Below are 26372 nucleotides of genomic sequence, written 5' to 3' on the forward strand. Positions count from 1 at the left end.
TTCCTGAGAACTAGAGTGCCCGGCCTCCTCAATCCAGGGTCCACCCCTGTGGATCCCTCTGGGGGTGCCAGTGGGAAGGGGCACCTACCAGGGGGCGAGGGCTCTGCAGCCTCATGGTCAGAGGGTGCAACACTGACACAGGACCTAACACAGCACAGCAGCCACCAGCCAGCACGTGTGGCTGCCTGACCCAGAGCCCCATCACCAGCCCTCGATCTGTGCCTCCTCCCCTTGCAGCCCCTCACTTGACCGAGAGCAGGGACCACTGGCTGTCAAGTCCAAAGGGCACCAGTGCCACCTCAGGGCCCTGCACAAAGTGGGTACCTAGGAAATCCTAGCCGATTTGGGATTTGGGTTCACACAGCTGTTAAAAGTCCAAAGTTCAAGTCGTTTCAGCCAATCAGTTAACCTTCTAACCTGAGAGTGAGAGACCAGGACTGAACATTCCTGTGGGTTAAGTAATTCCCTTAACTGAAATAGTCCCCTGGACTCCAGAGCAAGCCTAGACACATACCTAGTCCTGCAGTGCCTGGGTTTCCTGAACGACGAGCCAGAGGAGGGCATCTGACTCGGAACTTAAGGGTCTAGTGAAGGGAGAGGACTGGCCGGGCCTCGCTGGGCCCTGAGAAGACATCTCGGGGCTGGGGCCTTGCTCCACTCGATTTGGCCCCATATCCACCAGGAGATATCAATGGTCCAAGCCACAGGAGCAACTCTGGGAGAGCAAAAGGAAGCTCCTAGAAGGATATGGTGGGGATGAGGGGGGCTGCTCACAGAATCACAAGCATGCCAGAAGCGCCTGGGAGCCCTCTGGCCCCCCTGACACCCTCCAACCGAGCCCTCACCCACCCCCTGCTCAGGACTCTGTCCCGAGAGAGCCCAGGGTGTGGCTCTGCCCCTGACCACGCAGGGAATCCGGAAACAGGGACACCTAGTCACCTGGGTACCAGGAGTCACCTGGCAGAGATTCCTATACTGAAGGGGCTCCTCAAAAGGGAAGTGGGAGGCGGCTCTCAGGGAGGGGCAAAGGGCCCGAGGCACCAAATGTCTCTCACCAGCCCCTTTCCGGATAAAAGCTCTTTAATCTCTAGTCGGGCCACCATTCAGTGGCCTCACAGCCACCATGACCTACTTAAAAACACACCACCCCAAAAAAGAGCTGCGTTGAGCAGAAAGTCTCTCTACAAAACTGTTTTGCAAGTGGTGGTGGTGGGCTTGGGTGATGCATTTCCGAAAAGATGTTTGGTTAAGCAACTGAATAGGAACTGCCTCAGCCTCGGAAGCACCTTTGCCAAGTTCCAGCCTCGGTGGGCAGACACAGCCCACAGGCCACTGGTCGGCGCCGCTCCTCTGATGAGCAACTGCCCGGTCTCCCTCAGCCGCAGAGGATGCCCTACTGTGGCCTGGGCTCACCCCTGGGGCCACGTGCCAGCCTGCGGCCCCCAACCCCTCCACCCCCAGCCCAGAGCAGAGCCGAGGATACACCCGCTACCTCAGCCAGAGAGGGCAGCGCTCATCTGCCCCGGCCCACTCCCCTAAATCGTTGCCTACCTGACCCTCACGGGCAACCTGATTCTAGCACGTTCTCCGCATGTTAAGGAAACTGGGGACCCCAAGAGGAAAGCTCACTCGCACTACCAAGGACCGGGTCTAGCTTCAAACCTGTCACGCCGCTAGGGTCTGGGAGTACCGAGTGGCACTGAAAGGGCATTTCAAACGGCCTCGCCGCAGCTAAGTGTCCTTCTCACCGCGCTAGGAATCTCTGTGAGGCTCTGAACTTGACACTTAGGGTCTGTCCCCGTGCAGCCCCCACGGCAGCAAGAAGCCCACCGCGGGGGCTTCCCTGGTGGAGCAGTGGTTGATGGTCCGCCTGCCGATGCAGGGGACGCGGGTTCGTGCCCCGGTCCGGGAAGATCCCACATGCCGCGGAGCAGCTGGACCCGTGAGCCATGGCCGCTGAGCCTGCGCGTCCGGAGCCTGTGCTCCGCGGCGGGAGAGGCCACGGCGGTGAGAGGTCCGCGTACCGCAAAAAAAAAAAAAAAAAAAAGTAGCCCACGGCGATCTGGCAGAGGACGCCCAGTGATTTCATGTGGCGGGTGCAGGACAGGGAGGAAGGGGTGGGGAGGGCCTGGGGAGAGAGAGGCGAGAGCAGCAGGGGTGGCACGCCCTGAGTGACCAGCTAGAGCAGCTCTCCGCCGAGCTGCTTAGAAAGTGCTGCTTCCTCTCTTCGGCCCCTGGTACCCCCGACCACCACTCTGGGACCAACGCAAAGCACCGACTTGATTGTGGCCCCTCCCCCAGCCCTGAGATTTTCAGCTTCTTCCTGCAAAGCCCAGGGGTCTCCTAGCTCTCCCTGGTGTCCTGCGTTCTCAGTCCCTGATACGGTTGCAAGGCAAGGTCAGAGTTCAGGAGGGGGCAAAGGGCGGTAACCCTTTGACCGGAGTCCAGGGGGATTCGCAGCACAGATTACCCAAGCTTTTCTCAGGACTGTGGCCTCCTGAAGCCTGACGATTTCTGGTACCACAGTGGCATCTCAGAGGATCCCCTGCAGCCAGATCACAGCAGGTGCGAGGGTTGCCCCCCCTCCCCAGGCTGAGTGACCCACTGAACTACCCACCTGCAGTCTCCTCCCCTTGTTTAAACTTGGGGGTCGAAGGGCTGCTGAGAGGATGCACATCGAAGGTTAATACAAGGTGCAGCCCCACTGAGTAGTCAACGCTGGAGATTCTCAGCGTCTCTGGGCATCCTCCACAGGCAGCCTGCCCTCGTCACCTTGCTGGGAAGGAAACAGAAGGGCTGACTCAGGGGTCCATTAGAAACCTGGTCTCCTGACTCCCCTGAAGCTGCCCTTCCTGCTGAAAGAACAAGACGCCCTCCCAGGCCTCACGATGAGCAGCTGAGCTCAGGGGGAGCTGGAGAGGGAGGCAGGCTGGGTGAGGCAGAAAACCGCTTGCACAGCCAGTTTAGCAGCCTGCTGCCCCTCCATCCGCCTTTAGAAACCGGATGCGAAGATTCGAACCCAAGCTGGGGGTCCTTCGTGGACAAGCTGACAGTCCCGGTCAGCCCAGCAGGTGGCAAGAATGGGGCCCCATCTGTGCTCCGCTGAGGCTCGCATGCCCGCTAGTGGAGCGCTGTGGCCTCTCACCGCCCAAGCTCTCCACCCAGGACAGGGCAAATGTGCAGGCTCCAGCGCGAAAATGCCTCAGGTGGAAAAAAAAACGGGGCAAAAGTGGAAAGGGAAATGCTGTAAGAGCCACGCCCTGGGGGTGAAGGGGCAGGGGAGGGCAGCAGCTCCAGAAACAATATTCAGAAAGATGGGGCTCTGTGAACATGAACCAAAGAAGCCTGAAGGCTACAGAAGAAATCGCAAAACAAACAACGTTGCCCACCATCCAGTTCTACAAGGATTAAGTCATTAGCCAGTGCAGTCGCTGACCGACAGTGGACCCTGAAATGCAGTCAGGACGAAAAAACAAAAAGGCACTTGTGCTTTGGAAAAACAAGCTCCTGAGATAGAGATGCCTCCGGAAAAAAGTTTAATGCACCCAGATTCTTGCACCTTCCCATGCATACACAGAAAAGCACTAAAATCATTAACTGAGATGTCTGAGCCTCGCGACTAGCAGAGTCATTTTTAACCAAGATGTGTGCCTGACTGCATACACTCCCCAGCCAAAATCATATCTATGCTGGCTTCTCAGAGCTAGTGAGTGGCTGTTTCCTGGGCAATAGTCCATATATAGTAAGGCCCCTCAATAAAACTGAAACCCACAGCTCTTGCTCTGTGCGCTTTTCTTTCAGTTGACAGTTTTGGTGACCACAGAGGGACCCAGAGCAGACTTCTCTCCACCTGAACTCTCCAATCCTCTGGAGCCCTGGTACCAACGAAGGCCCCTTGTGCCTTCTGCCTCCTCAGTGAGTCCAGACGACTGGGTGAGTCTCTCCTGAGTCTCAGAGCTCCCATCTTGGTTGGCCATCCTGAGTTCCATTCGGTAGTAGATAAAAAAGGTACCTGACTTCTCAGTTGAAAGATACAGAGAAAGTGCTCGGTTGAAAGACACTCAGAATAACTATCCGGTTGAAAGACACCGGGAAGGCTCTGACTGGGTGATTAGGTAGGAGGCCAGCCTGATGTCTTTCATCAAATTGGCAATTTGACAGGGTTTGTCAGGACAAAAGCGAAGATACCAGATGAGAGCTTTCGGCTCCAAAAACGGACACGGCTCTTACCGGCCAGTTACGACTTTCTCAGGCAACTGAGAAATTTACGGAAGCGATGAAAGCGAATCCTCATACCGTGCAGCAGTCCCATAGGGAAACCCACTCATTAATTTTAAAAACTAGCTCATCCAGGGACCCACACATAGGGATTGGCCATCCAGGGCTCTCTCTGTGTGCCCACAGTGGTTTTAGACTGCCAGAGGGAGAAACGGGGACACACAGAAGAGCTGAAACGACTCTAGGGTGACACCTAGAGGTGCCTGATTGCACCTGTTCCTTAGCCGAAATCATGTATATACTGGCTTCTCCCCCTAACTCCTTGGAGCAGTTTCTCAGAGCTACTGAGAGGTTGTTCCCCAGGCGGTAGTCTGCAGTAAGGTCTCCAAATAAAACTGAAATCCACGAGGCTTACGTTGTGCATTTTTCTTTCAGTTGACAAAATCAATGCCCCCCGCTGGCAGCCACGTCTTCACTTCTCAAATTCACTGGAACCACAACACTTTTAACTCATCAAAGTTTATTATGGCAACTAATTATATAATACAAACATACCAGCGATCGTTCATCCAGTTCAGAAGCACTCGAACCAATAGAGTCCCTTAGTGATTTCTCTGTATAAATAACTTATGAGAAGCAAGCACAGCTGGTCAGGGACCGACAGGGCTAATCGAGCATCTCGTCACATGCACCCACTGATGGCACGCAGGCCGGGGAGGGGGGCAGGCACCAGAAGGTCGAGTTTCCTCGTTGGCCCCCAGCACCCCAGGCCCACCAGATGCTGGGTACTTGAGTAGTGGACAATTCAAGGCACATATGACTTCCTAACAGATAGCAGCTCCAGAGTCTGCCCTTGAGACCTGGTTCACACCTGCAGCAACCAAGGTAATGCTTTGCTCATCACACCCCCCCTTTGGTCTACTGTCGTTTTTATTACTGAATGCGCTGAAAATCCCCAACGTGCTGGGGGCTGCATGTGGCTCAGAGTCACAATCCCTGCCCTATACGTTCTGAAGACGAGGGAGATGCAAAGAAACGACTCTGATGCAGTGATGGAGTTTTACAAAGCACCACGTGGGAAGAAACTGTTAGGGTATCTTTTGATGTCTCTCTCAGGAGGGCTTTTGGGGGTGGAGAAGAGTTACATCAGGCAGCCAAAGGAAGGGGATGAAGTGAGGGCTGCTGTGAACGAGACTCAAGGCACTAAGGGAGCAGACGGACGGGGTGGGCCTCAGAAGTCAACCGGAAGCAGGGGACGCCAGACAAGAGAGGTGGCCGGGGAGGTGACTCGGCCCTCCACTCCTAAATGAGCTCCCGAAGTGGCTGCAGTCTCCTGGGCCTCCTCCAGCCAGAGGGTCTGAGGCAGCCCCCGGATCCTCCAACCAGGGCGAGCAAGGGCTGGGGTCCGCCTCCACAATCCCCGGCCCGCTCACTGCACTGGCTCTGCTGCTGTCGTTCAAACCAGCACACAGGACAGGCTCAACTGATATCAGCCTGTCGGAGTTCAATTATGGTTTTGCGTGACTTAAAAATCATTAAGTGTTTTTCCTAACTCTGTTCTCTCTCCCTGATCCAACCCTGCCACGGTGCGTGGGGCAGGCCATCCTTGAATGGACCCAAGACGCACAGAGAGCTGCATCCCTTCGCGTGGGTACCTCGGTCGAACGTGCCAAATCCCAGAGGAGAGGGAGGGGGTGAGCAGCCCACAGAGAGGACCGAACGCCCTGCCTGGTGAGAACCAGGAAAGCCAAAGGCAGTCACCGAAAGCAGGCGCGCCCCTCCCCCAGGAGGCCAGCAAGCACTGGGGCCGTCCGGCACAGCCAAGCCAGTCACACTGCCCGGGGCCTTGCCAGGCCTGTGTGCTCTCAGCCAAGTCCCTCCAGGCCCCCACGCATGACACAAGTCCACGGGGAGCCAACTCCACTTCCAGTTGACCCTCGAATCTCGGCGGGGGGCGGCCAAAGGTTGTGGTACAGGTGGAAGTAGGGAAGGGCCAAGGGCCAGGACCGCGCCTAATACCCAGGCCAGGCAGGACCCTGAGGCAGTGGAAACCCATAGGGAGGGGCAGGCCCAGGGGGATAGGGCGACTGAAGGGGGCCTGAGGGCTGGGGCTGCGTGGGGTACGGAGGTTTTCCTCCTGTTGAGAGGTAGGGGGGCTGTTGAGGATAAACAGGACCGGGGACCCGGCCCCCTGCTACGGGGTACCCAGGGCCGGAGGCACAAGTGGGGGCCACGGGATAGGCCGGCCGGGGCGGTGTGCTCCTCTGTGGGGACCAGGAGTAGCCCGCGGCAGCCCTGGGTCCTGGCTGGGCTGATGAGTACGGGGGACCCAAAGGCCCGCTGTAGGAAAAAGAGGGCTGGGACATCACAGGGAACGGGGCCGGCGGGAGCGCCCCTTGGGCGGTGGGGCCCACGGGCAAGCCTGGAGAGGGGCTGTAGGGCAACGGGTAGGGAGGGGCCTCCGGAGCCTGCTGATCTTCGGCGACTGGGGGCGTCGCCTGGGGGCCTGGGAGAGATGGGGGAGGCGGGCGGGGAGGAGGGGCATCCCCAGGCAGCTCCAGGGAGGCCCTGGGCTTCCTCATCACATCCTGGAGCTTCTCCACGCGAACCCGGCGCAGATGGGACAGCATCCTCATGGAGGAGAAGTCCTCCAGAAACGTGTCCAAGGGCACCTCGCCCTCCAGGAACTTCTCAGCCATGGCCTGGAAGACATAAGCTCCAGTGGCAACAGGGGTCTGCCGGGATCGAGGCCACCTGAATACCCCCGGGTCAGAGGTCAGCTGCGGCCCTCCCACCCCAGCCAGGCTCAGGAGCTGCCTGTCTTCTCTGGCCCACCCCCCGCTTTGGGAATTTCTCTCTATGGCTCTTCTCACTGCTGATATATTATATAAGCGTGTGTTTATTTATTCTGTCTCCCTCACCAGGACATCAGCCCCCAGAGGGCGGGGACCACCTGTCATGGCCACCGCCGTCCCCACCCCGGCATCGTGCCAGGCTCACAGCAGCTGCTACACGGTGTGTCGACTGGCCACATGGACACTGGCCCCTGGTCACTAGCACAGCCCAGCCCAGGGGCTGTGGGACCTGGAAGCATCTTCCACCCAGAGCATGGACATGTGGAGAGAGCCAGTCTGCCCACAGAGAGTGAAGAGAGGCCCAGAGGGAAGCAGAAGGGAGAGACCCGGCAGCCCCAGGAGTGGGGAGGGGCTGGGGGCCTGGCTTCAGCCCTGGAGGGCTCCTACTGCACTGCCCTCCCACCCAGGCCTGCCAGCTGCCCCGCAGCTGTGCTATCTGTCGCCCATTTCTGCTTCAGCCAGTGATGTTGGGTTCCTGTTCTCTGCACCCAAAAGGGCCTCCACTGGGACTCCGGTGGAGGGGCCATGCACCGCTGCCGTGTCTAAAGCCCTGGCCCCACGCCCTGCGGACACTGGTGCTCAGGACGAGGGCTCCTGCTGCAGGGGCAACTGTTCAAGGAAGAGGGGGTGTCAACGGCCAGCTCACCTCAGACTCTTCTTCAATCTTCATGCTTTCTACCTGCAGAAGGTCCAGCAAGGCCCCTAGCTGCAGTGCTGAAGAAAATTTCTCTGGAAGGAAGGGCAGAAAGGTTGACATTTCAAAAGTGCCTCTGGATTCCGTGGTGGCGGCCAAGGTTTCTGCAAGGCTCTCTGAGGGTCCTGTGTGCTGGGGGTCCAGCCAACGCCCTGGGGTCCGCGGCAGAGCCACTTTCGGTCGGTTCCCTTCCTGAGCAGAGAGGAGCTCAGCTGAGCCCCTCCACGCCAGCCCAGGAAGCAAGAGACCTCAGGCTTTGGAGCCCACCCCCCCACCCCCCAATCCTGTTCTTCCTCTCAGGGAGTTACTTCATCTGCCTGAGCGTGAAGTCCCCCACCTTCAGGAACAGGACAGCCCCTCACCTTCACAGACAGCAGGTTGGGACACAGAGAGCCCAGACCAGCTCCACAAATCACCAGAGCGGGGCTGGCTGAGTGGCCAGCAGCAGCCCAGGACGCATGCTCTCTGGATTCAAATCCCAACTCCGCCTCTACGTAGCTGTGGAGCCCTGGCCACGTTCCTGCATCTCCCTGAGCCTCACTCCTCTCATCTATGACACGAGAATGATGACAGTACCTACCCTTAGATGGCTGTTAAAGCACTTAGCCAGGGCTGGGGACATGGTGACCCACAGTACCTGCTGGCCCCTTCCTGTCCTGGGGAGGGAGAGGGAATCTGTCCTTCCACGGGACTCCAGCAGCTCCCCCAGCCCCACCAGGAACGGGGACCCTGAGTGGACAGAGGCGCCCCCGGTGCACACCCCCGGGGCCGGTCGCTCACCCAGCTTTGCCCTCTGCTCCTGGCACCGCTCCACCAGCTTCCGGAGCTCCTGGTACTTGTCCGAGAGGTTCGAGCGGCTGATCTCCAGGGGACCCTGGAACTCCAGGTTCTGCTCGGCCAGGCTCCGGTTGGTGGCCAGTGCCATTTCCCGCTCCAGCTGCAGGTCCTGGACCTACAGAGCAGGACACTTGACCGTGAGACCCGCCACACCACCACTCAGCTCGCAGGGGGCTGGACCTGGGGCTTCCGGGACCCGTCATTCACCATGGCGGGGCCGGGCAACACTCAGCCCCCAACTAGAGTCAGACGGACCCAGGTTCCAACTCTGAGCAAAGCATTCCAAACCAGACACCTCACCGAATCCTTAACCCCACAGCCTACGTGGTGGATGCATGCGAAGGGCCACAAGACGAGCGGGAGGAGACTCCCCCGTAGGCTGTGCAGAGCTCCAGGGAGGGGGGCGGAGAAAGTCAGAGCCTTCCTAGGAGGGAAGGGACCAAGTCCCAACCACCTGCCCCCAGGATTCAGAGTCAAGAGACCTCCTCTGAGGTGCACTGATGTGGCCCAGACCTGACCACAGGCCAGACACGCAACGAAGCCCCCAAATAAAGTTAGTGTGAGGAGTGAGAACACCAGGGCCAGCCCGTGACACTGACTCCAGAGGGACCTGTCCCTGCCTCCTCCACAGGTGTGTCCTACAGAGAAGCTGCTCAGATGAGCTAACACAGAGGCCCCCAAGAACCGCAGGGGAGTCCCCAGGAGCAGCTGAGGACTCCCACCAGCACAGGCGACCCGTGGCCCCCGAGGCTCTGATGCCAACCTTTGCACCTGGATGTGCCCCACTGAAAGCACGCCCCCAAGCTGAGCAGCACTCTCTCCTCGTCCAGGTCTTTGCTGTCACCAGCCGGTAAGGCGGCAGCCTCGGGAACCCTTCCCAGACCTGCTCTCACCTGAAGCCCTGTCCATTTGTCAGGGGGTCCTCTTTACTGACAGGAGGGCAGAGAGTCAGACCCACACCCCTGAGGGAACAGGGACGCCAGCAGCACCAGTGGCACCAGCACCCACAGCAGGGCTCAGGGCACAGCTTGGCAAGACCAGCTTCCACGCGGGAGCCACTGGGCAGCTTCTCCACCGCGGTGGGCACATGGCGAGCCAAGCCTGACTGGCTCGTCCCCAGTCAGACGCAGGGAGGCCATGGGCGTCCTGGAGGAGGGGGCTTCCGGGGGCTGCCATCCTGCCGCTCCCCAGCCACAGGGCCTCGAGTGCTGCGCTCTGCGGTGGGCCTGGAGCCTGCTCACCCACTCCAGGCTGGAAAGAGAGACGCCACGGCTACCAGAAGTCATGCGGCCTGACCACAGCCTCTCAGGTCTGCCCTCACTCCCGGGCTGTCTGCCTTGCTGCCACCAGTGCCCTGGGGAGCCACTGAGCAAAGCAGCCTGACTCAGGGGCGCCCGCACTGCGGAGGCCAGTCTCACTTTCATCAGCCGGGAGAGCTTTCCTCTTCTTGTGTGTCTGACACAGAGAGGGGGCCGGAAGCCCTCTGCTCAGCTGCCCCTTACAGGGCCCCAGATCCTCAGTGGACAGGTCCTCTGTATACCTCCACTGCCTTTTCCCTGGATCTTAACCAGTAAATCTATGCCGTGTCATCTTCCCCTAAACCTGGTCCTACCCGTTTCTGTCCCCTTTCCCCAGAGCCTCCCCCAAATCTTTCTCCATTAGGGGTTCACCTGATCAGTCAATAAGACAGTTCAAGCACCCCACCAGAAGACCCCGATATTCACACTCTTCCACATGGAGAGAGGTCCCCTACTCTTTTCTCTGAGCAAAGTCCACACCCCAAACTCAAAGAGCTCCCATCTCCCCTCACAATCCCGTGGTGACTCAGTTACCGTCTTATAGCCCGTGCTAGGAACCTAGTCCAAGGGGTTTTGAAAGTCTAGGGAGCTTGCCCTCCTTCATCTTTCCCTTGTCATCAGCAAAAATGGAAACACATTCCAAAGGCCAACCAACGAGCTTGGCATTATTTGTGTCCGTGTCTCCCAAGCATCGGGGGCGGAGGCGGCAGCGTGCAGAGCCGCGGACAGGCTGGACCGTGGGCACGTCCAGCTCTGTGGCCACAGCTGGTCACCTGACCTTTCCGACCTCGCAGGGGAGTCACGGGGTCAAGGCGCCGGAAAAGGCGGGGAGAGCCCTTTATGAAGTGTAAAGCTCCGCACGTTCAGAAGGGTTGTTTTATTCCCGTGAGGACCACGATTAGGAGCTGAGACGGTTTGGTGTCTGTTATGATAGGGAAGGGATTAAACAGGAGATGAGCCTAATCCCAGCCCCAGAACGGCTCCTCCTGCAGACGCAGGGCTAGGCCAGGCGGTTGGGGAAAGGCGGTTACAAAACGGTACCAGTGCTTTTAGAACCACCTCCAAATCCAGGCTGGAGCCACAGTGTGGGGGCTCCTGGGGCATGCGGGTCCCGGAAGGCACCAGGTGCCAGAGTTGGCGCGGGGGCCCTGGACTTCCTGGCACTGCGCCCCCAGAACTCCCAGAGGGCCCAGGAACTAGACTGAGACCCCAGGGGCTCCTCTGCCTGGCCAGGGTGAAGGCCACAGAACAGGCAGATAAACTTGGCCCAAACCCCCAACAAGCCAGTGTCCTTAAGAAGGGCCTCAGGGCTGGGACGAATTGGGAGACTGGGACTGACGTATACACACCACTATATATAAAATAGATAACCAGGGGCTTTCCTGGTGGCGCAGTGGTTGAGAGTCCGCCTGCCGATGCAGGGGACACGGGTTCGTGCCCCGGTCCGGGAAGATCCCACATGCCGCGGAGCGGCTGGGCCCGTGAGCCATGGCCGCTGAGCCTGCACGTCCGGAGCCTGTGCTCCGCAACGGGAGAAGCCACCACAGTGAGGGGCCCGCGTACCGCAAAAAAAAAAAAAAGATAATGAGAACCTACTGTATATCACAGGGAATTCTACTCAATGCTTTGTGGTGACCTAAACGGGAAGGAAATCCAAAAAAGATGGGCTATATGTCTATGTATAGCTGATTCACTTTGCTGTATAGCAGAAACTAACACAACATTGTAAAGCATTGTAAAAACTATACTCCAATAAAAATTAATAAAATTAAATTAAAAAAGAAGGGCCTCAGTCCCATCTGCTATCCTTGGCCCCGTGACAGCCCTCCTCTACCTCAGGGAAGTCTTGGGCCAGCCGCTCGATGGCCGCCGGGTCGTTCTGCATCTCCTCCAGCTCCTCCAGGGTCTTGTCTTTCAGGGTCTCCATCTTTCCCTGGGAGCACAGAACGACACTGAAGTGAGGAAGGGACTGCTCAGGGGGAAGGGACCCCCAAGCCCATATTCATCGTCTGTCAAAGGCCCAACTGGAGTTTCCCAACGATGCCTCCAGTCCACAGGGAGGACCAAGGAGGGTCAGAGTCCGGCCCCCCAACCACCCCCGTCCCCAGGGAGACCGAGAAGCTGCTCCTCCACCCAGACCATGAACAGCAGGCTACACGGAGGCACTGGGCAGTCAGAGGCAAAAACCATGATTCCCGGCAGTGCCAGATGAAGCTCCCCAAGGAACAGACAGGAGACGCAGGAGGAGGGGGGCTGACAGCCAGGGGCAGAGACTAAACTTGGCCCAAGGCCGCCTGTGAGCCCTGAGGCCAGCACACACTCTGGGAGGTGTCCACTCCTGCCTGAACCCTAAATACACCCACCCTCCACATGGGGGCTTTGCTGGCTTTAACATCACAGGCTCAGGAGCCTCCCTGCCGGTTATGTTTAGCGTGCACCAACCACCTTGCGTTTCCCTCAAGCATTCTCTGCAACAGCCATCCACTCCACGGGCCACAAAAACAGACTGTCAGAACTTCCCTGGTGGCGCAGTGGTTAAGAATCCGCCTGCCAACGCAGGGGACACGGGTTCGAACCCTGGTCCGGGAAGATCCCACATGCCGCGGAGCAACTAAGTCCGCGCGCCACAACTACTGAGCCTGCGCACCTAGAGCCCGTGCTCCGCGACAAGAGAAGCCACGGCAATGAGAAGCCCGTGCACCGCAACAAAGAGTAGCCCCCGCTCGCCACAACTAGAGAAAGCCCCGCGTGCAGCAATGAAGACCCGATGCAGCCAAAAATAAATAAATAAATTTATTTTTAAAAAACCAGACTGTCACATGCGTGCCCTTGTCAGAGAAGGACAAAAAAATCACCACCAAGTTGGCCCTACAGCCACCAGAAGGAAAAGAAATCGACCGACCTGAATGGGACGCCTGCTTTGACAGAAGACCTGGTTTCAGAGGTCCTCTCCCTGTCGCTCTGCCCAGAGGAACATCGATTGATGTCTGTGTGACACAGGGGTCACAAGTAGGCCCCAGGATGGAGCCCCAGCGAGAAGAGGAAGCACCAGGACTCGCTTCCCTTCTACTGACAGGATCTTCTCCTTTCATGCTTTTATCTTTTCTAGATGTGTGTCTTATCGTCCTCATTTCTCATCACAGAGGCTCTGTCAATCTTCCGAAGATGCCAACACTACAGAAACCCAGAGCCCCCACCCCTGGCGCCAGGGCTCAGCGGGAGTGACGACTGGGCCGAGGGGCCACCGTGCAATCGAGGCCCAGGGTTATGACTGTGCAGCCAGAGGTGAGCTCCAGGCCTGCTTCCTCGTCTGGACTAGTAAGGGAAGGCATCTCCCAGGGCAGCAGAAAGATAAAGGAGAAAACAATAAACAGAGACCACACGACCCCATTTGTCAGGAGGGTCCGGGTTTACCCCTCATGTCCCGGTGTAGCTATAAAAGGTGCCCCTTTTCACACTCAAAAGTGTCCCAGGACTTCCCTGGTGGTCCAGTGGTTAAGACTCCTCGCTTCCCCTGCTGGGGGTGTGAGTTCAATCTCTGGTTGGGGAACAAAGATCCCACCTACCGCACGGCATGGCCAAAAAAAATAAAATAAAAAGTGTCCCGGTTTAGACAACAAATTCCATGGTCACCCTACTGATAAAGAGCTACCCAAACAAGGTCACCCCCACTTTCTTTTACCTACTGAGGGCTGAATGTCGCCCCCCAACCTCCAAGACAAGGAATGCCAAGCTTCGATGGGCACCTAAACCCGGGGGGATACGTGCTGAGAATGCAGGTGCCCCAGCCCCACCCTCAGAGCCCTGTGTCGTAGGCCAGAGTCGGGCCCAGAAATCCAGAAGCTCTCCCAGAGACGCCGATGCAGCTGATCCGGGGCCAGATTCTGAGAAAGACGACAGCTCGTTGCTAGTCGTGTGAAACGGAGGCCACTGGTTACTGAGCATCGCAGCGTGAGTTTTAAACGCGCTGTCTCTCCTACTCCTGCGAGGGGGCAGCACCGTCCCACTGGCAGGTGGGGATCAGAAAGGTTACACATGGCAGAGTCAAAATTCTGCACTCTGTCTACACCTCACTCTGCTGCTCCCAAAACCCTTGGGCTAAAGGTTGGGTCAGAGGCACAGCAGACTGCAGGGGCCTGGGGAAGGAGCAGAAATGGGGAGGCCCACCCTATTACACTGCAAACCCAGTGAGTCCACCACGAGTTGGACACGCAGGAGGAACGGAGAAACATTCTGAAGATCCGGAACATCAGGGGCCTGGACTCGATCAGACTCACCTCATCTGAGTCCTAGGCCCTGCCACTTGCCATTGTGGGGCCCTGCACGGTGGACCCACCCTGAGCCTCAGCCTCCTCATCTGTAAAATGGGTTCGTGCCACAGTCGACACAGGCAAAGCTCTGGCCAGCGTGAGGCCTGGCCTAGAACAATGCTGGCAAAAGGCTCCAACACCACAGAAGTCACTGATTTGTTACTGAGGCCTCCAACACAGCCCAAACTTGCTGGGCCTCAACGGCACCCATCCTGGCTCCACCCAGAGCGGGATCTGCCACAGAAGGGTGTCTGCTCCTTCCCACAGTCAGGGCTGAGCACAGAGACACCCCTGGACTGAGGATGGAAGCTCCAGGGTGGGCAGCTGGCTGGCCGCACACAAACGGCACCGTCAGCAGTGCCATCCGCGAGGGCCCCGGGAGGTCCAGACGTGCCCACCACACACCCAGTGGGAGAGCCCCACATAGAGCCGCAGTTCCCCAGGACGGGCCCCAACTCTCCCCAACCATTTACCACATCCATGCTGGATGAGACCACCTTTAAGGCAGCGCAACCTCGAGAGCCAAAGGCACACCTTTTGGTCTCAGGACACCTGTCACTCCTAACATTACGGAGGACCCCAGAGAGTTTTCATTTCTGTGGATTTTAGCTATTGATATATGTATCGAAATTAAAAGTGAGAGATTTTTAAAACACAATATGAAAGCACACACACTAGCCATCAGAAGGATGTCGTGTTGTGAACCCTCTGAAAACTCCCCTTGTACTCATTTGAGAAAGAGGGTAAAAAGGAAAATAACATCTTAGGTTGTGGAAACTGGTCTGACCTCATAGGTGGCCAGACAGGGTCTCAGAGATACACCTCCAGGGGTCCCTGGAACACACTTTGAGAACCACTGGCCTAGATGTTAGGAGAATGGACTCTGGAGCCAGACTGCCTGGATTTGAAGCCTGGTTCTGCCACTTACTAGCTGTGTTATTTAATCTGTTTGTGCCTCAGTTTCTCCACCTGTAAAATGACAGTACCTGGAACGCAGTGAGCACTATGTAGGTCTCTGCCATTACCAGGACCCTCAAACCCACGTTACACAGTGAGTCTCGCTATTATCCAACCTCACAGACGAGGCCCTGAGAGGTGCCCAAGGTCACCAGGCCAGGAATTGGCAGTGCCTTAACTAGTCCAGGAAGCTTCTCATCTTCCTTCCTTTCTTTCCACTTTTATTGATATAATTGACACACGGCACTGTATGAGTTTAAGGTGTACAGCATAATGATTTGACTTACATACATCATGAAATGACCATCCATCACCTCCTACAGATATAAAATTTTAAAAAGAGGAAAAAAATTTGTGTGTGTGATGAGAACTCTTAGGATTTTCTCTCAACAACTTTCATATATAACATACAGTGCTAATTATACTTATGTTGCCTCTATTATAAATTACATTTTTATAAGTAAAAATCTATAAAATTGTTATAAATTATATTTATCATGATCTATTTATTATCCCTAGTACTTACTTATCTTACAATGGGAAGTCTGTGCTTTGTGTCTGCCTTCATTCAATTCCCCCTCCCCCACCCCCTGCCTCTAGTAACCACGAATCTCTTTTTCTATGAGTTTATTTGTATGTTTGTTTGTTTTTGAACATAACTGACCTACAACACTGTTAGTCCTATTACACAACATAGTAATTCATTTCCGTGCATTTCAAAAAGATCAACAGGGTAAGTCTAGTTACACTCAGTCACCATACAAAGATATTACTTAGTTATTGACTATATTTCCCACACTGTACATCTGATACTCGTTGACTCATTTATTTTGCAACTGCAAGTCTGTGCCTCTTAGTCTCCCTCACCTATTTCTCTCCTCCCCGCAACACACCCCTGCCTCTGGTAACCACCTGTTTGTTCTCCGTATCTATGTCTCTGTTTCTGTTTTGCTATGCCTGTTCATTTGTTTTTTAGATTCCACACATAAGTGAAATCATACAGTACTTGTCTTTCTCTGCCTGACTTATTTCACTCCGCATAATAATTTAACTAATTTAATTTTTAATGAAGTTTTCCTTTTTACTGAGCTACCTGTGTCCAGCTAGCTTAGCATCTGTCGTCCTCTTGCCCCTTCCTCTCTGAGGGCACTCAGGCGGGTGTAGCCTCATCTGACAGAGGAAAAGCAGAGACCCCAGAGACGAAGGGATTTGTCAACGAGTCCCTGAGAGGCAGGATGAGAATCGGGGGCTCAATCCCCCTGTGCCATTTCTACCAAGTCTCCGCCAGGACCCCACATGCACTACCGTTCAGATGCCTACGGCCTGACATTGAGCGCCACCACGTGAGGCCACCACAGTGTCCAGACTGACCAGCAGAACGTGGGGGCTACAGTCTGGAGAGGACAGCCCAAGCTCTGCCCCCTGCACAGGGAGACCCATACGACAAGCACACCCGCCACGTCAGGCTTCGAGCAGACCAGGAGAGCCGCGCTGCACGCCAGCCGTGGCAGGGAGAGGCCGAGGCAGGGAGAGGCCGAGGGGGCCTACGCTGGGCCTCTCAGCCCAGAAGGCCCAGGGAGCTCATCTGACTGCACAGGAGGTGCTGGTGTAGGACCCACCCTGCAGCCCCGAGGGGCCTGGCTTCCCAGACGGGCTTGCCTTCACTAGCCACTTCCCCCCCGCCCCCGCAAAAGGGAAATGTTTTGATTAAAGTCACCAAAAAAAAATCTTTATAAAACTTTCAAGTATTTTACAACATACTGAATTGTTGTACTAATGGGGCTGACCAAAGGGTAGTACTGATGCCTCTATGTGTCCCGTGTGCACGTCCATCCTTCTTGAACTTGTAGTGCATGCGGGCGTCCGCAGGTGAGTCTGAGAAGACAAAGCCGCCCAGCCTTCCCCCTGGGCCTGAGAGTCCCAGGTCACACAAAGTCCCTGATGTTGCTGAAACCTGTGTGAGGCTGCTGCTTCCACAAGGACAGGAGCAGAGGCAAGGATGTAACTCATCAAAGTCTGGTACTAAGTCACTGTAGATATTTAGCAAGAAAGGAGACTTCCCTGTGTTCAATAAAGAATGGTGGCCAATCAAGAAATAAATAAGCAAGGGTGATTCCAGGGTGTCCTGAAGTGTGTGACCCCCTGTACCACTACACACGGCCCCCTGAGATGCCTTCCCCTCCAACCACCGGCCCAAATGATAACGTTCCTCTGCCAGCCGAAGCCCCACACCTGGTTCTGTTTGATGGCTTTAAACTTCTCGTGGTGGGACTTCCCTGGTGGTCCAGTGGTTAAGAATCGGTCTTGCAATGCAGGGGATGACAGTTTGATCCCTGGTCCAGAAACTAAGATCCCACATGCTGCGGGGCAACTAAGCCCGTGCACCACAATGAAAGATCCCACGAGCCGCAACGAAGACCCGACACAGCCAATAAATAAATAAATACATAAATATTTTTTTTAAAAAAAGAAAGAAAAGAAACAAACTGTTGCTTAGAAAAAAATAAACTCCTCGCGGCAAAAATCCCTGAAACATCTATCTACCTGGTGATCTGGACAATCGTGTCTTTTAGACAGCAAGAACTCACCCCAAAAGGGCAAGGAATGAAACCCACAGCTCCCCTAATTAGACCACGATCTCCCTGGATCAGGCCCCCTGGCCAGGGAAGAGGATTCCATTCTGCTGGTATGCGCCAAAGCCTTGAACCTGGCATTCCTCACCCTTCGGGGATGACTATCTCTGCCATTCCCTGATTGGGAAAGAGCGCTACTCTCAAATACAGAAAGAAGAAAGACCATCTCAGCCCTGTGGTCATAAAAAGCCTCTCTCCTGTGTCAATTCCCTTTCATTGCAGACTTCAAAGCAGGCCATGCATGTCTGAAATGCCTCAAGAACTTCAGGTATGAAATACCTTCATTTCATGCAGGTCATTAGAATGAACTCTCGAGGTCAGCCTGCATATTCCGAAGTCCTCGATACTACTGGAAGCGGACCTCTTTCCATATAGCGAGTTTTCAGGTCAAATGTACTCGGCCATAGTGGGCTGTGGGCTGTAGTGCTTTTCTTCTTATTCCACCTTTTCTGGTTTCTAACTCAGCATCCCTCTCAATTCTACGATGCCCATTTCACAGCTGGTGAAATTAAGGTAGAGTGGCACGTAACTTGCCTATGGAGACAAGAGAGGGAACACCAGAGCTAGGAGCCCTGACCCGGCCACTGCTCCTTCCGCCAGGCTCTGCCCACCCGGCCACCTCCACTCACACCGCTCCACGAGAGGCTGCTGGCATGGGGAAGAGCCACCCGTCCCCATTTCTTCTGGAATAGGTGTGCTCAGGATCCCGCACCCAAATGGGCCCCACTCAATTTTCCTTACTTGTCAAATGGGACCCTGATGGTCCCACAGCTCAAAGCCCTCTTTGCAAACTCTCCCATTAATTTATATAATCAGCCTAGTAAGTAAAGTGAACACAGGGCATAATCACCCCTACTTCAGCGATGAAATGAAAGCCAGAGAGAAACAGTAAGGGTATTGCCCAAGGTCCTATAAACAGCTGTATTGCCCAAGGTCGTACAAACTGCTGGGGTCGAACGACCGGAGGCTAGCGTCCCTTCCCATCTCCGGTATTTTGATTTCACAAACGACACAGGGGAGCGATGAGGGTAGAATTTCGTTATAAGGTCATCCAAGATGCAGAGATTACAAACCCATGCAAGTCACGGATCGCCTGGGCCCTCCTCGGTGCCTGCCTCCCGGGTGGAGGTGGCTCACATCTGTGCCCGCTGACAACATCTCAGGCCCGAGGAGCGGGCAAGTTCCATCTTACAAGATTTATCTCAGCACTGTCCACCCCTGGACGTTACCGGTGCCTTTCTTTCAGAAGTTCACAGACATCACCTGATCCTGCGTCACCCAAGGATGAGGCCCGAGGCTGAGAGCAACAAGCGCTTCTCATAATTTGAAAAACAGGTTGGGGGGCTGGGGGCCGTGAGAACAGGACAATATTCTGCCCAAGGCCCATAAAGGAGGTGCCCCCAAAGTCTGGGCATCTGTCACCGTCAGTGTTCTGCTTCTGGATCATCCAAGGTGGCAGAAAAAATCCAAACCAGAGCTTCTAAAAGTGGCCACGACCACCAGGGATGCCACCAAGTATAGAGAATTGGGGGGTTACTGCGAAGCTATTTAGGGACGCAGAGTCCAGACACTTTTGTTTCTGGAGGCCTGACAAGTCCAACGACCTCAGCCCTGGGCACTCAGGTCCTGAGCTAGATCCCCTCCCAGTTACCACGGTGCCCAGGAGGATGATGGGTACTTCTCGGGTGGTACCCGAGGTCTGCCCCAGGGGAGAAGAGTTGAAGTGAGGAGAGGCAAGCCCCTTGAAGGCAAGGAGAATTCTCGTTCACCTTTGTATTTCCAGGGCCCGGCAGAGGCCGGCACACAGACAGCGCAGGGTAATGCTTGCAGAAAAACAGCCAGAGGCAGGGAGAGAACGAGGCAGTCTGCTGGTGGGCAAGACACAGGGACTTGAGGACGGGGCTGCTTCTACTGTTTCAGCCTTCATTCATTTCTTCCTGCTTCACTGAATAAACATTTAATGAGCAATTACTATATACCAAGAACAGATATACCAAGGCCCCAGATAAAGGGAGGAAGGATAAATAGGCGCAGAGGGATGGAAATAAATATTTACTGACTTCTGACTATGTGCCAGACACAGCCTTATGTAAAAACTGATGCTAACTCTCTAGGAACGCAGTTTGGTTTCAAAAAATGAAACACTTCACAACAAATCATGGTGAATCCAGGTGAGAGCAGAGTGAGAAGTGGGGAGGGGGTCAGCTCTGAGGGCTGGGGGCGTGAGAAGCCCACAGGTCCTCATCGCTGGAGCCATTCGTGCTGGGACAGGAATCAGAAGGTCAGGGGCAGGTGACAGCCGGGCCGTCGTGGGAGCTACTGCAGATGCTCAAGGCCGGAGACGGGGTGAGGACAGCTGAGAAGGGGAGGCAGCTGCACGGCATGCACAGGTATAGCGACGACAGCTCTTTGCGGGGCGACACCACCCACTCTAAGGAGATGAGACCGGGACGAGGTGGGAAACGAGCAGGTGTTAATCTGCGTTCCCTCCACCAAGAAGAGAAAATGCATCACCGTTTCCTAACAACCCCTGGGAAAAAAACTTGCTTTTCTTTTTTTTTATTTATTAATTTTTACTGGCGTATAGTTGCTTTACAATGTTGTTAGTTTCTGCTGTACAGCAAAGCGAATCAGTTATACGTAGACACATATCCCCTCTTTTTGAGATTTCCTTCCCATTTCTTTTTCTTTTCCTTTCCTTCTTTCTTTCCTTCTTTCTCTTCTTCTTTCTTTTCTTCCTTCCTTCCTTCCTACCTTTCTTTTGTCTCCTCTGCAGCTTTCACCTCCACAGAGGTCACAAACCCAGATGCCCACACAGGCCAGGGAGGCATGTCAGACACCGTGTCTCCTGAAAGCACGGGCACCTCCTGCAGGTAGGAGGGGGGGTCCAGCGTTGCCAGACCTGCCGGGTCTCCAAGGGAGGCTAGAAATCCAGATCACTGCGACATCGCCCCACCTTTAAATTTCAGTCACCAATTCAAAGTTGTAACAAACACAGGGTGGGCTGTGGTTCCTCACCTGAAATCAACACCATACCCTCCATGAGAGATACAGGCGGGGAGGAGAGATTCTACAGGAGGGGTGGGGGGAGGGGAGGGGGGAGGTGACAGACATTTCTCAGGTGTCCTGGAGCCCACCTTCTGTCACAGAGCACTGTGCGGGGCCTGACATAGCTAGAGCAGCGCCGGCCAGAACCAAGGAGGCAGCTTCCAGGTGCAGCCCCTGGGCCTTGGGAAGCCACACGCCGCTGGGAGGGGACGCGAAGTCTCCAGCCACCGGCCCCTGCTGCTTGCGTCTCTTGGCCTCGACTTCTTTCCACTACCCTATCTTGACGAAATCGAGCTCCACATACCTCGGACACGGCGAACACGATCTAGTGGAAGATAGTGAGGCCCAGAGGCGACTACACTACCCCTAGTGGATCCAGGCCAGAGCCGTGCCATTCCTCACCACTCCCCAAGGGGGAGGCAGCAGAATGTCCCGGTGGGGAGAGGATGCTGGCGAGCGCTCACCTCAGGGCAGCCCCCCAGATCTGACCTCAACAGGTGGAAAAGAAAGCTCTTGCTCAACAGGGATCTATCCCGGGACTGTTCAGCTCAACAACAAATAGTTTCAACTGATATCAGATCCTATGCAAGGATAAACTCAGAAAAAAAAAAAAAGAAAGTAAAGACTGAAAGCAAAACGCCGCATGTTCTAAGTGTGAGGGTGCTCAGATCAGAGTTAAGGTGTGCCAGTCCTAGAGATGCCTTGCAGCGCCCCTTGTCCCTTGCTTCTGCCTAAACAATTAGTGCCAGCTCTCTCCTGGCTGGGTGCAGAGCAGAAACGCACAGAATTTGAGGACTGACGCCCTGGGTTTGCGTTTTGGCTCCTCAGCTTTTTAGCTGTGTGACCTTGATCAAGTCCCTTAACTTCAGGTTCCTCATCGGGAAAATGGGCACCATGATGATAATCCCACCTTGGGGATCGCGTGTGTGCCTGGGACAAGCAAACGGCCCTGAGAGACCTTTGCAAGCTCCTGCGCCCTAAACAAGTATTAATTAGTCTGCCTCCTGGAGGGGGGGGGCAATCCGATGATTAGAGGCGACTCCTGACACCCCCGGGGCTCAATACTGAGTCAAGCAAAATGACCGCTACCTCTGAACCATGACACAAAACTGTGACTGAGCCAGACGCTTCCATTTTCCTGACTCCACCAGGAGCTAAAGCACTGGCTCCAATTACTCCCTTCCTCTCAGTTACCAGCCAACCTTTCCTTGCCGGCTACTTCAAGCCTGAAATCACACTGCAAGGAGAGTTGCAAAGGCCTTTGGTTTCTTGTAAGTTTCCCACGTCTCCCTATGGTAGCATAAGAAGCTGTTACCATAGCAACCTGCACAGTTCAATCTGCACATGTTATAAGGAACTGGCCCCATCCCACCCCTCTTGTCAGAAACACCTGTGGTTGCCTCAGAAACCTTTCTAAGCCCGCTGCGTAATGAGGAAATACGTGTTGACCTGATCTATTTTTCTTTCCCCAGGATGATTCCAGCCACGCAATCAAGTAACCAGGCCTTCAGTCACCTAACTTCCCACAGGAGTTGATAAAAGCAAACCAACCATCATGCGCTTCTCACCTGGCCCAGAACACCGTCGAATTAACCTGCCCCAACAATCTGAAAAGTTGGTGTGTATGCTCCAGAAGGGAGACTTCTTTAGTTTTCATTCTTTCTAAGGAATTTCTGGGGTTAGGAGTCAGAGCTCCCTCCATAGCCCCCAATGCTGAACAGTTAAGACAGTGTGAAAAGCAGTGGAAAGAGTTCAGGGCTTGAGAGTCCAATATTCTGGATTCAAACCCCAGCTTGACCTTTTACTAGCTACATGACCTTGGGCAAGTTATTCAGCCTCCTAATTCTGCTTCTGATTGGTAGAATGGGACTATCTCTACCAACCTCATGGGCTGGTTATGAGGACTTAACAAGAAATAAACATGAAACCTTCTGGAGGTGCTAGGAAAACCACCAAGCAAGCGCTAGGAAGCATCAATCCATACATTCTCACACCTTTATAAAACTTATTGTTGTAAAATGCTGCCTGACAACCCTGCCAGGCACCCAGTTAGGCTCGTGGGGGAGGACTCTGAAAGAACAGGTCCCAGAGGGAAGCAGAGGATGTGGCTTTCTGAAACGGGCTCCACACCAATCTGAACGAAGGTCCACGAATATAAAGGGGGCCCATCTACAGGAGGGATGTACAATCTCTCAGGACAAGGTTTTTGGAAGGAAAGTATCGTCTTTACATCGATATTTACATGAGCGAATCCTCCTTGCGTTCACTGAATAACTCCATCTGACACCTCTTTTCCCAGAGGCAGGCCCCCAAGTGAGAAGACCCAGGAATGATGAGCTGTTTACTGGGCCAAGTGCAGGGGGCACTCCCATCAAACTAGACTTTTTTCTCCTCACACTAGACTCCCCTCCCAACCTCCACTTCCATCAGCACCCTCCAGCTTCTCACCCTAACTTCTAACTCTCCAGGCCATCTTCCTCACCTCTGAGGTCCACCACCAGGTTTTATCTAGTCGTTGTTCCAATGCCTTTTAGGTGCATCCATCCTGGCCCTTCCACAAACTCCAAGTGCGTCTTCCCACCTCTAATATGCCAGGCACCTCTGGATTCATTTTTTTTAAAACACTGCTTCCACCTCCCTCCAACCTTCCCTGAAGCTAGCCATCTCTTCCCTCCTTCCCTCCCTCCCTCTTCTGCTTATCTCCCCCCACCCTGACCCTCCAGCTGGGAGCCATCTAAGCACAGCCTGCCATGCTGTCAGGACGTGCCGCCACCATCCTCTTTTCCCACTTGCCTGGTGTGCCCACTCCTGTTGTTTTCCGAAACTTTTTCAAACCCCCAGCGCATGGAACAGATCACAGAGACCATGCTCTGGGCTAAGGGGGAGGGGGAGAGCCCTACTCTCCCAGCTCAGTCTTCGCCTTGACCTCAAGGGGGCCCCCGAGGCACCTTGCCAGAAGGCAGCTGGAAAATCACTGCCCTAACCCCTCACCCCTGCTAATCCCAACACTCCCCGCCCCACACCCTGCCCAAGGCCCCCTCCTCCAGCAGTGATGCCTCACCAGCAGGGCAAAGGGGGAGGGAAGGAGGGCTCTGCGTAGTAAATGCTACGTGGGCTCACAGAGCACAGGGCAGGACGAGTCTTTGGGAGACGAAGCAAGAAAGGGCAGAGGCAGCTTACTTAATCTCTCCATACGTCGGTCTCGTCAGTAACAGAGGACTTTTATAAGGATGAAATGAGTTAGTGCCCAGGAAGTCTAATGCCCAGCTCTCAGGCTGGGCTCAATAAAGGGTCATGATTCTCATCACCATGGCTAAGCTCACACACTCAGCCCATTCCTACCTCTGCAACTCAAGCCCCTCCCACGTGGACACTAAGGAGAGAAAACTTAAGATTCCTCCAGAGACCACATCAGTCAACAGAGCGACGGAACTCAGATGGCTGGATATAACTCTGATCAACAGCATTCAGCTTCAATCAAGACGATGGCCAAGAAACAGGTCATCTAACAAGCAGCCTGTTCCTGAAACTTCCTGACAGTAAAGCACAACCCAGCCACTTAGAGAAGCGTCCTCGTTGTCTGGTCCCTGGCTCTGACTTGAGAAGAAAACCATCCTCAGCTTCTTCCCACTGAACTTCCATCTGTTTCTCCTCCATCCCAACTGTTGGGGTGACTCAGAAGGGATCTCACACTGCAGCTGTCAGTCCTCCACCCCACCCCACGCTTTCTAATCTGCAGATCAAGCTGACCACATAGGTTCAACCATCCTTAAGGAAGGATCAAGATTAAGGTCAAGCCAAAGACACACTCAGGACAAATAACAGGAGTCTGTACGGGGTCACTCAAGCGTGTCTGTTCAAAGTCTGAGATGATGAGACTCTGTTTTCTCGCTGATCTGGGGCCATACTAGGCTAGTATAAAGTGGGGCAGCTCCGGACCCTACCCCTGCCAGCAATGCCTGACCCTACGAACTTCTGGCTCCAGCAGAGGCAGGCAGGTGTGTTGGGGGCAACAGTGTAGCCACAGAAAAAGAGAAACCAGGCCTGAGCCTCCTCAGATCTACTCTGGACTCAGGCAGGAATCTATACAAAGGCTATCGTCAAACAGGCTAGAGGTGGCAATGCCGTACCAGCGGCCGCACTCAGCTCTGGACTCGTTTCCATCCTGGTGCAGAACGTCCACCAAGCCAGCCTCCCCAGCAGCTGCCTGCCTGGTTCTAGCAGACTCAGCCCTCTCCAGCCCTCTTCCACATCCCCCAGTAACCTCCAGAGAACGCAGTCGATCAGAGCTCTTGCACCCTGCTGAAAACTTTTTTTAAAAAAAACCCAGTGTTTGGGACTTCACTGGCGGTCCAGTGGTTAAGAATCCACCTTCCAATGCAGGGGACACGGGTCCAATTCCTGGTCAGGGAACTAAGATGCCACATGCCACTGGGCAACCAAGCCCACGCACCGCAACTGAGCTCACATGCCTCAACTACAGAGCCTATGTGCTCTGGAGCCCACGCACCACAACCAAAGAGGAGCCCGCGCGCCCCAACGAAGAGCCCATGCCGCAACGAAAGATCCCGCGTGCTGCAACTAAGACCTGGTGAAGCCAAAAAACAAACAAACAAAAAAAAACCAGTGTTTAGGATCATGTTCAAAATCTTGTGCTCCTTGGCTTGGCCTACAAGGCCCTGCACCAGCAGACCCCGAGCCTCTCCTTCCAGCTAGACCTCCCTCCTCTCCCCCAGGCTGCAGACTTCATCCTGACTCTCTGTTCTACCTATTCCCAGAACGAACAACATGCTTCCAATCACCTGACAAGTATTCCACATCTATAAAGATCAATACAACAAGGATCCTGCCCTCTGGGAGTTCCCAGCTCTGCTGCCCTGCCTTTGCTCTTACAATTCCCTCTGCCTAAAATTTCTTTCCTACACCTTCTCTAATTTGAAAATGCCTGCTGATCCTTCACCATCAGCTCTCTGGGAAGCATTCCTTGCTCCTTCTCCCAAAGACTTCGTGCTGCCCTCCCATTGTGCCCTGTAAGTACCACACAGCAATTACTACCTAGGAATCAGCATGTTTCTCCAGCAAGACTGGGAGCTCCCCAAGGGCCCAGTGCACGTCTCACTCATGTCTGCATCCCAGCACCGAGGTCAATGCCTAGCACACACAAGGTGCTCAGCAAGTGCTGACTGCACGGGAACCTCCACTTTTTGGCAAACTTAGAGCAACAGGGACCAGATTTACTCTCCTGCCTCAAACAACTACAAACGAGAAAAGATAAATGAAACAACAGTTTTCAGACATTGGATATCTAGCAGCAGAGGATGGATTCCTGGGTGGGAGCGGGGGACGGGAGCAGGGAGCAAATGAGGTGAGCTCTACAATTGCCCCAACTTACTGTCTAGAGAGAGTTTCCAGGCCATGGCACAAGGAGGGGGTACCCAAGGCAGAGCCTGACAGTCTCCCCAAGTTGGGAAGAGAGAGTTGGGAATCTAGGGAGGCCAAGGTAGCCAGCGTTCACAGAGTCA

At 54.8% G+C, this 26372-nt stretch overlaps 1 protein-coding gene across 3 annotated transcripts in view; it reads right to left on the reverse strand.

Moving 5' to 3' along the window:
- Positions 1-4736: 4736 nt before the first annotated feature.
- VPS37C (VPS37C subunit of ESCRT-I) overlaps positions 4737-26372 on the reverse strand; it is a 28422-nt gene continuing 6786 nt past the window's right edge. For 2 of the 3 annotated variants that reach the window (XM_082845423.1, XM_082845422.1), the window contains 4 exons: positions 11737-11835; positions 8548-8719; positions 7720-7802; positions 4737-6920 (listed from right to left, as the gene is read on the reverse strand). In XM_082845423.1, the coding sequence (XP_082701549.1) occupies positions 6231-6920; positions 7720-7802; positions 8548-8719; positions 11737-11829 (1038 nt within the window). In that variant the 5' untranslated portion in view covers positions 11830-11835 and the 3' untranslated portion in view covers positions 4737-6230. The remainder of the gene's footprint in view (positions 6921-7719; positions 7803-8547; positions 8720-11736; positions 11836-26372) is intronic. The other variant, XM_082845424.1, reaches the window with a different exon arrangement.

This window comes from Leucopleurus acutus (assembly GCF_964270905.1).
Source record: "Leucopleurus acutus genome assembly, chromosome: 8".
NCBI classification, from domain to species: domain Eukaryota; kingdom Metazoa; phylum Chordata; class Mammalia; order Artiodactyla; family Delphinidae; genus Leucopleurus; species Leucopleurus acutus.